The 11,226-nt window shown below is 40.8% G+C and overlaps 1 protein-coding gene across 1 annotated transcript; it reads left to right on the plus strand.

The window, feature by feature from the left end:
* Positions 1 to 1,900: 1,900 nt before the first annotated feature.
* On the plus strand, positions 1,901 to 6,649 carry LOC100194637 (ferritin, heavy polypeptide 1-1). Its single transcript, NM_001139722.1, has 5 exons — positions 1,901 to 2,064; positions 3,930 to 4,035; positions 5,141 to 5,287; positions 5,729 to 5,854; positions 6,233 to 6,649. The coding sequence occupies exons 2-5, from the start codon at positions 3,934 to 3,936 to the stop codon at positions 6,389 to 6,391; spliced, it is 534 nt and encodes a 177-aa protein (NP_001133194.1). The 5' UTR covers positions 1,901 to 2,064; positions 3,930 to 3,933; the 3' UTR covers positions 6,392 to 6,649.
* The last annotated feature ends 4,577 nt before the right edge of the window (positions 6,650 to 11,226 follow it).

Here is an 11,226-nt window from a genome sequence, read left to right on the forward strand (position 1 = left end):
CCCTTCAATCCTATAGAAAATGTGTGGGCAGAACTGAAAAAGCCTGTGCGAGCAAGGAGGCCTACAAACCTGACTCAGTTACACCAGCTCTGTCAGGAGGAATGGGCCAAAATTCACCCAACTTATTGTGGGAAGCTTGTGGAAGGCTACCCAAAACGTTTGACCCAAGTTAAACAATTTAAATGCATTTCTACCAAATACTAATTGAGTGTATGTAAACTTCTGGCTGACTGGGAATGTGATGAAAGAAATAAAAGCTGAAATAAATCTCTCTCTCTGCTATTATTCTGACATTTTACATTCTTAAAATAAAGTGGTGATCCTAACTGACCTAAAACAGGGAATTTGTACCTGGATTAAATGTCAGGAATTGTGAAACACTGAGTTTAAATGTATTTGGCTAAGGTGTATGTAAACTCTGACTTCAACTGTATAGCACATAATATGCTTCCTAGCATTGGGAAGAAGTGTATGATGAATGACATTACTTGGAAGGTGCAAATGAGAGATTGTGAGACCTAGCGGCAAAGGAAACGAGACAGTTTTATTCATGGGTTGGATTTTCAACCAGTGTTTATGGCATTATGTTGCAGCATTTTCTGTTGTGAGTATATGATACACTGTATGACAATGACCCGACAGTCCTCTGCTCTGGGTGGCTGACTGTCTGGTACATACAGTGGTTATTAACTGTGTGTAGCATACCAGACAGACAGAGAGAACTGTGGTGATGATAGTACTGTTTATCTGCTACAGCTGTTCAGTGTCATGTAGTGTCAGTATTTAGTCACATGGTGATGGTTCTTCCCATTATTTAAAATCAGTCTAGCCTGAAACTTGTAGCCACACAACTGTAATTAAAGAATTTATCATGGTTTTGTATACTTATCTGAATTTGCCCTATTTTTCCACAATGATAATGCCAATCAACTTAGTAGGACAACACCATAAATAAGTAATTTCACTGATGGTATCTCATTCATGTGGCCACAGTTAGACTCTCATAACTTATTTTAATGTGATTTTAATGTGTGGCACCCATTGTGTTTGCGATTCTGAGATATTTTGTGTCGATCAGACTATGACATCTGTTCTGCTGTTGTCACTTCTGGGAAATTCAAATACCCTCTTCAAAATACCTGTTATGTAATATCATGAATTGTCAGCATCTCTGCTAAGAAAAGGTGGTCTACGTGACTGTTAAGTGTATTGTTTAATTCCTTATTTGATTAATCCTGTTAATTGTGTAAGGCCAGCAGTTTTTAAAGTGTGACCTGACCAGGGAAAAACTCTGGGTCCATCCTTGGGAGCCTTAGCCTAGTATTTCTTTGGTTTTGTCTGTTGGTCTGGAAAAACTCTAGGCGAGGGATCATCAACTAGATTCAGCCGCGGGCCGATTTCTTCTTGAGCGGGGCCGGAACATAGACTACAAATTGACTGCAAGAAGCCCAAGCAGATATAATATTTGACTAGAACATAATAATTTCAAACCTTGCTTGCATATGATCTCTCTATTATGCGTGAAAATAAATTTGAGTCATTCAGCAGACACTTATCCAGAGCGACTTACAGGCGCAATTAGGGTTAAGTGCCTTGCTCAAGGGCACACACATCATTTTCACCTAGTTGGCTCGGGGAACCCTGCTCTAGGCTCTACTCATGCGATACCATTTTCATCTGTTTGCTATGTCTCACTTAGTAAGAAAGGATTTCAAACAAGTGTCTTGCTTTACCATATAGTTTACAAAAGTTTGACGAAATAGAGTAATATTTTATATGAAAAAAGGATGTGCTTTGACAGTCCCTCGTTGCGCCAGTCTCCTCCCCTTACTGCTTTTGACGACGTCATTCCCTATTTAACCACTGCGCAACGCTCACGATTATCAGTTTGCAGAGGAGAGTAGTGGTTACCTGCTTCAACAGTGCTTGAACGGCAACCTTCTACTCTTTCGAAGCAATTTATTTTTGATTCAATTCATCCCTTTTTAAGAACCAAATTAGATCAAGCTATCCATAATACTTCGAATCACTCACACCACCACTTCGGACCAGAAAAACCACAAGGTAAGAAAATAACATCTAGCTAAGAATAAATTATTTAACTAATGTTAGCTGGTTGGCATAATAGTTGGATGGATGATGTAACTTATCGTAGTTAGCTAGCCACTGCCGCCCAAGGCCGTACTAGTGAGGGTGGCTAGCTACGTTAGGTAAGAAGCTACGCTACCTACTGTAGCCAGCTAACGTTAACAAGCTTGCGACGATGTGAAATGCGTTGTAACGTTAGCGTAATAACGCGGAGTAATTTTACAATGCTGAAATAGCTACTGGTAACTAGCTAACAGTTGTCAATGTTATAATGGCGGTGTTTTTCGATATCATGGTGTTATACTTCATATGTCCTTGTTTTGCCAAATAATGGCGTCCAGTATTGGCAACTATTTTTCCATGATCGTCTCCTTGATTTGCCGTTGCGTCGTCACAGCACCAATTTCTCGCTGCGGTTCCAGACGTAGCGTTTTCGCCATCTCCTACGCACACCGCGCCCTTTGTTCTTCTCTGCCTGTATGCGCGCGGTTGCTGTGACTTCTGTTTCAGTGAGCGCTTCTCGTTTGCGGCAGAATTAAGTGGCTAAATGCTATGAACTAAACATTGTCACTCTGAACTCGCTAAATATTAATTGGTAACACTGACGGCCTTGGTCGGTCAAGTGCAACGATCTGTTATATTGGCTAGATGGTTGATTTAACAATGGAAATGCATGCCTTCAGAGGCGAGATACATCTAGCCAATCTTTTGTAGAAAATATCAATTCCCTAGTTAACAACCTAAACATTTTATATTCGCTCAAATAAACTTCACCTATCAAAATAGCAATTTCGTTTTTTTAAACCTTTTATTTAATTGGTAAGTCCGTTAAGGCCAAACCTGGACGACGCTAGGCCAAACCTGGACGACGCTAGGCCAAACCTGGACGACGCCGGGCCAAAGGTTGGTTTTGTATCAATCCTGGCCACACCGGGCAGCTCACATGTAATCAATTCGGAGTGCAGTTGCATTCAACCGTTCTAAATATTGGTTTACTTTGAATATCCCTACAGGGTTAGTTGGGACCATCGATACGTTGGTGTACTATATATGGGACTGTTTCCACATTTCAATGACTTAACCTCAAACTAACTAAAATGTGTACACATATTGAAAGTATTTCACTAGAACTAAGGTCTGCAAAATGATAACGTTGTCCCCATTTACACTAATTTATAGATGGTTCCGAAGTAGCCCCAGAGGTTTATCCAAAGACCAACCAAAATAATAATTAGGTTAACTCTTCCCACCTATCGAACCAATTCTTGTTTGAGTTCAGTCATAGCCACTAGCATTTCTTAATGAACCAAATCTAAAGGCTGTATCAGGAAGTGCAGTTGCCCATAAAGCAGACCGTCTGCTAATCTGCGTGTACATATTTTGGGCGGTGTCAATCCTCTTGCTGCCTCTGGGTGCGATGCGCATAGATAAGGTCTGAGTATCTAGCTAAATAGAGGAATATATTTGTTTCACTATTTAGTGGCAGCTGGATTTGCAATGACAATGACCTACCCATTGTGTTGAAATGCATCAGTTTTGATGTTAGTTGAGCACTGGAGAGGTGCACGCTTCATAAAGTCCAAATACTTACGAGACTCATGCTCTTAGCCAACTAAAGGGCTACACTGATGCATCTCTCATAACCAAACAAACCATTTATCTATTGAATGGACTATGACCTGATGGCACCAACCTTCTGTGACGTTAGACTGTCTGACTCTTCAATATTGAAATCTTCACTTTGGCATCAGGGCTCTCCATGCTGTTTTAAAAGTGCCTGACTTCATTGAACCAAAGTGTGCCCTCCTTTCCTCTTGACAGTTAATGCATTTCCATTTCAGAAACATGACTTCTCAGGTGAGACAGAACTTCCATCAGGACTGTGAGGCTGCCATCAACCGGCAGATCAACCTGGAGCTGTACGCTTCCTATGTCTACCTGTCCATGGTAAGAGCAAGAGACTGGAATGGAGATGAAGGGTTGGGCAAGCGCAGTCAAGGACACTAGTATGACAAATTAAATGACTGATTAGATTACAGGTACACGGAGTAATGTGATGTAGAGTTTACACCCCATGATGGTGCAGATGGGGGTGTTCAACACGCTGGCCTCTGGCATCCCATTTAATACTAGGGCTGGGTGGTAGGGCCTAAATCACCTTTGTTTTCAACCTTGTCAGTGATTCACTATTTTATTTAGTTATATCACACTCTGAATAAGCTATGTTGTAAAATTCACTGCATTTCAGAAGTTGGCAATAATCTCATGAATTCAGGCTTGTGAAATTATATCTAGGCTAAATATAAGCCTTCCACAACCATAAGACTCACTAATAATTTAATCAAAGTAGTTTCAAGTGCTTTGTTTAAGTAATCACTGATAACAAGGGATGCTAGCATGTTTATGCCGCTAACTTTCGAGTCATTCAGCACTATCTGTAATCATGGTAGTGTAGATGTGTTTAACATTCTACTCTTATTTAGTGACTCCAGAATGATGATGCATTATTTACCATTCATTTCTATTGGATGCAAAATAATCAGAAACAAACAAATGCATCCAACAAATTTGTGTAGTCACAAGCTTGATGTAGTCATTGAGCGCTAGGAATATGGGACCAAATGCGTAAACTTTAATACACGTTAATTTGTCTCAATAATTTTGGTCCCCTAAAATGGTTGGACTATGTATAAAAAGGGCTCTACTTTCTAAATGGTTGACCTGATATGGGTGAAAATGCCCTTAAATTAAAGCTGATCGTCTGCACTTGAACCCCATAGTCATTGTATCATTTCAAGTGCTGGAGTACAGATCCAAAACAGTCCCAATACTTGTGGAGCTCATTTTATCTGCTTACTGATCTCAGTGATCACTGTGAACACACATTGAGTCCACTGATAGCCAGTCACTACTTATGTCAAGATGATCATTTTGATATTGTGCTTTTGATTTGGCAAACCAAGTTAAGGTCTAGTGATCAGCTTTTTATAGTAGAACTGGAACCAGCCTGGTAGCTTTGAACTAAAGGTCGTTACTTTTCTCTCCGTCTCAGGCGTATTACTTTGATCGTGATGACCAGGCCCTGCACAACTTTGCCAAGTTTTTCAAGAACCAGTCCCACGAAGAGCGTGAGCATGCTGAGAAGCTGTTGACAGTTCAGAACCAGAGGGGAGGGAGAATCTTCCTGCAGGACGTCAAGGTGATTGTGTGTGCGCTAAGTGCTTGTGTGTACGTCCATGTTTCGCCTGTTAGGAAATGCATGCTTTCAACGGGAGTTTAGTATGGGGATATGGTAGTGCCCATCTAGGGAGGGCCAACAGGAGATTGAGGGTGTGGACCACTTATCTTTCACAGACATTTAAACCGCTGTGAGTCATTGAAACTGTCAGGGATAAATGTACGGTTGCAATGAGAGAACATTAAACAGCAGCCCTACTGGATCCTAGAGAAAGACTTTGCTTACAGAGTAAAGCAATGAGAGGTTCAGGAAACAGACCGAACTGATATTTTAAACTTGACTGATTGGCTACCTAGCTGCTTAATAACTGTGTACTCCAGTTTGTCTGCTCTAAGCCAGTGGGTGGTGGCTTGTGTAGAAGCTCAACTGCTGCTCTAACAGCATATGTATGGCTTGTTCTAGAAACCAGAGAAGGATGAGTGGGGTAGTGGTGTGGAGGCCCTTGAGAGTGCCCTGCAGCTGGAGAAGATTGTGAACCAGTCCCTGCTGGACCTGCACAAGGTCTGCTCTGAACACAACGACCCACACGTGAGTATATGGAGACAAGAACTATACACAGGCAAAATACCATGTTATTTTTAACAGCACGATGTTAAGGATTTGTCTGAATATTTTAAATCCTAATCTAATCCACCCACATTTCACATATAATTCAGGATATCATAAACAGGGCCCCAAATATGAAAAACCGGTGTACTTCAGGTCTTTGCCGTGTACACTTTCGTCAGTACCAAGTCCAGTGGGTCACATGAAGGGCTTACTACTCTGGGGTTGTAAAAACCCTTTTCCTCCAGGTTCTAGAACACTAGAGATTATTCATCCCTGTTCTGTTTGAGGCATCACTCCACTGACTTTTGCTTAACCGTTTTCCTTGTGCTCTCATTTGTCCTTTCCTCTCTTTCTCAGCTGTGTGACTTCATTGAGACCCACTACCTGGACGAGCAGGTGAAGTCCATAAAGGAGCTGGGTGACTGGGTGACCAACCTCCGCCGCATGGGTGCCCCCCAGAACGGCATGGCCGAGTACCTGTTTGACAAACACACTTTGGGGAAGGAGAGCACATAGATAGACCCTCCATCTTCTTGCTATATCTTATAGCTGTAGTTCTGTCTTGCTTGATAGATCTGACTCGTCTGTTTCTGTCAGGGACTGGCATCAATAAAGTTTATCCTTGAATCCTTAGTTTGCGCTAATCTTCAACCAGTTCCTATAAGCCATTTCCCCAAGCCTATGGCTGTTTTCCCCTCTTCAAATTGACGGTCTTGCCTGCTTTTGTTTTGATGGCAGTTGTCATCAAACTGAATAAAACCCTCTGGATTCTGATTTCTGCAGATGTGTCATGATTAGTCTAAATGGTCTCATCAGTCAGACATGGTTAAACAAACTGATCAAAACTGGTCTGACACACAATGGATGGCATAAGGACCATTCAAGAAGTTCTAGTGGATGCTAGAGAATTGAGTGACTGTAAATTGATTAAAATGGCACTATTTAAAAGAAAATATTAGAACCTATTGCAAATTCAGCTGATCACACTGCAATAATATGAATGCATGTGCAGAGCTCCAGTGATTCAATGCTCTTAAACTTCAACACCTGAGTAGCTCTGAAAGGATTTGATACTGTGTGTATCACTGAGTACACCAAACATTAGGAACACCTTCCTAATATTGAGTTACTCTGTGTATATTCCAATATATTAGTTTCATTCCAAAATGCTTTATCCACTAACTTCATGTTTTTCATTCAAGAGTGCTTATGGATACCTTTGAGTAAAATGTTACTGTTCTCAGGTTTCCATCCAACATTTCTATGCACGTGAAGTACATGTCGGATGAAAAATGTCATCACCGTCCTGATGGAAACACAAGATTTGTCGTAAACTTTCTAAATGTTGACATGACTAAATGCAATAGACAAGGTGGGATCCTTTTGTCTGTAAAATGTTATGCGAGATGGAAAGGCTTTTGTGCAAATATTGATTTAATAACCATATCAAAGTAGTCATGAGATGCCGTGTGGTCCTACCACTTCGACTTTGGGAAGCGTACAGTTTATTAGGCTACAGATAATGAACTTCACAGCATGGTGAAAGTGCAAAGATGAGCTTGATGCTCCTTTCCAAAAATATTGAGGGTCTTATTCTGGAGATGAAATGAACAACCAATGCTTGGCTGCCATTTGACAATTAATAATCTTGCTCCTTTGTCAAACTCATGTAGGCCAGGGATGCGAATCTGGTGGCCCATGTGTGCTGCCCCCCCCCCCCCCAAAAAAAAATGTGGGGGATTCAATTTACTGTTGAGATAGACTACACAAGGTGCAATTTTGAAAGTTGGTTCTGCATCAATGGTTTTTCTGTCAGTCACTGACAGTCACTCAATTAGCCCATGTCAGCTTTTCTTTTCAATTGGTAAGTTAGTCTAGTGGCCAGCTATCTAAACTTGTATTCATGGTCGAATTACCGAGTGGGGGACCCTCATTGATTTTGTTAGTCACTCATATTTTAACATCTCTACACTGTCAAAATGTGTAGAAATGTTGCTTAGGACCGGCTCTGGCTTAATTTGTGGGTATGGATGTGGGTACTCAGTTCTGCGAGCCACTGCAGCTCCCCATGATAAATTCCGATTTTTTTTTTTTTTCGTGACCCCCACAATTTAAGTTGCCCATCCCTGATGTAGGCTATACCCGCACTGTATCTACGAGCTGTTGGCTAGAGTGCATGTGCCAATACCAGAGTGGGCACATTCGCTATATTAACTCAATATTTGATGTAACAAAACCATCAGTTGAGAATGTGATGGAAACCAATTTTACGTTTAACCGCAAACATTTTTTTATGCGCACTACGTCATCACGCACAGACTTATACGCAAAAAGTTAATTTGGTGGAAACGCATCTGGTTGGGAAATCCAGATATTTATGCGGATTTGAGAATATTCACATGAAAATCTGGTGCAAATGGGATGGAAACCTTGCTATAGATTAAGATTTGAGATGTATATTAAAAAGGTTTTGTGGCAAAATGCTATATATCCATTGTTTAGCTGGAATGGAATGTTCGTATCCTGTAGATTTGACATACAGATATATTACTTTATTGATACATTTTTAAATATTGATGTCACAGACAGACATATCAGTAGACAGGAATTCTAATAATTTCTAGTTTATGTACACCAGTGGAGGCTGCTGAGGGGCGGACAACTCATAATAATGGCTGGAATGGAGTAAATGGAATGGTACCAAACGTGGTTTCCATTGACTCCATTCCAGCCATTACTGTGAGCCGTCCTCTCCTCAGCAGCCTTCACTGATGTGCACAAAAAATTAAGAACACCTTCCTAATATTGAGTTGCACCCCCTCCCCCCTTTGCCGTCAGAACAGCCTCAATTCGTCGGGTCACGGACTCTACAAGGTGTCGAAAGTGTTCCACTGGGATGCTGGCCCATGTTGACTCTAATGCTCCTTCAGTTGTTTCAAGTTGGCTGGATGTCCTTTGGGTGGTGGACCATTCTTGATACACACATGGAAGTGTTAAGCTTGAAAAACCCAGCAATGTTGTAGTTCTTGACACAAAACGGTGTGCAGGGCTCATGCTACCATACCCTGTTCAATGGCGCTTAAATCATTGGTCTTGTTTCAATTGTCTCAAGGCTTAACAATACTTGTTTAACCTGTTTCCTTGTATTCATCTACACTGATTGAAGTGGATTTAACAAGTGACATCAATGAGTGATCATAGACTGACCAGGTAAAATATATGTCATGGAAAGAGCAGGTATTCATTTAAGTGATAATTCCCTCGAAACGGGTGTTGATAGGCCCGAGATGAAGTCGAGGGCCGGCAAACCGTGCCAATATATCCTCTAAACACCTGCTTCGAGTGCATTATCACTTTTATACAACGGGTTACCAACATATTCAAATAATGATTGACATATTTTAATAAAAATGTTATTTTGATAAATTTATTCGTACTATTTCAGCCTTCCACGAGATATAGTCCCAACACACATCTAAAGTTGCTACCCAAGCCGGCTGGTCATTCGTTCTATCGGTTCGGTTGCCAGTGACGCGACTCCGTCGTTAAGTCTTTTTGTTCTGTATCTACGGACGCGACCCAGTCGCTAATGATGAGCTAATGATGCACAATTTCCCCTGGCATAGCTCTTTCGTAAGGACACTGTTGTTCAGAGGAGCTAGCCAACAACACAGCTAACAAAATCACTTCAAATTGAAGCTGGAAAGACTGCAAACTAGCTGCATTTCATTTTGTTTGACCTGTTTTCTATTGACATTTTTTGTATATATCCATACAAATTATGCCAGCTGATTTATGATTTTGACTGGCTGAGAAAAAATGTATTTCTGCCCACCTCGACCCCTACACGTTCATTACTATGGGACTGCTGGAGAACAAATTTCAATATTGAAACAATGTTGATAATGTCGGAGAGACAGACAGCAAGGTTTATACAAATCTCCGCTGTTGAAAACCAAATGCTAGTCTAAAAGAAATGGGATATAATGTCTAGATGCTTTTTTATAGTGGAGATCACATTTATAAATTGCCTGGCTGGGTTGATGAGACAGGATTGCGCAGTGAGATGGAACAGAGTAAATAGGCATTTCAACAACATAGCTTTAGCCGGTGGTAACTTGTGGATTATAAACTGGGTGATTAGAGCCCTGAATGGTGATTGGCTGACACCCAGGGTATATCAGACCGTATACCAGGGGTATGACAAAACATTTAGTTGGTAACCAGTTTATAATAGCAATAAGGCATCTCTGGGTTTTGTGGTATATGATCATGGCTAAGGGCTGTATCCAGGCACTCTGCGTTGCGTCATGTTAAGAACAGCCCTTAGCCGTGGAATATTGTCCATATACCACACCCCCCTGGGCCTTATTTCTTAAATAGACACAGGCTGGAATGCGGTTTTAACCAATTAGCATCCAGGATTAGACCCACCCGTTGTACAATATGTTTTGTACACTTAGGGTGTGTTCGTAAATTCACTCTGGCTATCTACTCCGATTTCAGAGCACATCTGAGTATGCCAGAGCGCAGAATAACTGATGAATTTACGAACGCTCAACACCCATTGAATGTGGCTGGTGTCAGTAAACGTTGGCAAAAAAGCGTAATTCAATTGTTGACAGCGCAACAGTTACAGTCACCAACGCTCTGGATAACATGAAAACAGCCTAACCAGCTCTGCTAGAGTGACAATGGGGCCAGCACAGTAAAATGATGAGAGTGAGGTGTTTACGAATGGACAATCTGACAACGCTCTGAATTTAGGAACGCCCAGAGTGCCCTCTGAGTGCACTCTGGCACCCCAGAGTGAATTTATAAACACACCCTTATCAGGGTTGGGTAGGTTACTTTCTAAATGTAATCCGTTACAGTTACCTGTCCAAAATTGTAATCAGTAAAGTAACTTTTGGATTACCCAAACTCAGTAACGTGATCTGATTACATTTGGTTACTTTTAGATTACTTTTCCCGTAAGAGGCATTAGAAGAAGACAAAAATGTATGTTACCTATTGAATGACATCTATTGCAGGATAAATCAATGTTAAAGTTTACATAGCTGACCATATATGGATGTTACGTTTTACTTGGGTTGGTTAAGTAGGCTTCTAACCCATCACTTTCTACTACATATAATAATAGGATTAAATGATATCTTTATATTAATTATATAATGTATAAATCACAATATGGATGTTGCAACTACAGATTGCCCCTTTAAGTCTATCAAACGTGTGCGAGTTTGAGCATGTGTCCATTAGGCCTATGGATGTATTTTATTTATCAGTTTGAATTAGATTGAGCAATAAAAAAAAACATTTTTATTCCATAGGCTGGGATCCGCACTATG

The sequence above is a fragment of the Salmo salar genome, chromosome 11 (genome assembly GCF_965601325.2).
Source record: "Salmo salar chromosome 11, fSalSal1, whole genome shotgun sequence".
Classification (NCBI taxonomy): Eukaryota; Metazoa; Chordata; class Actinopteri; order Salmoniformes; family Salmonidae; genus Salmo; species Salmo salar.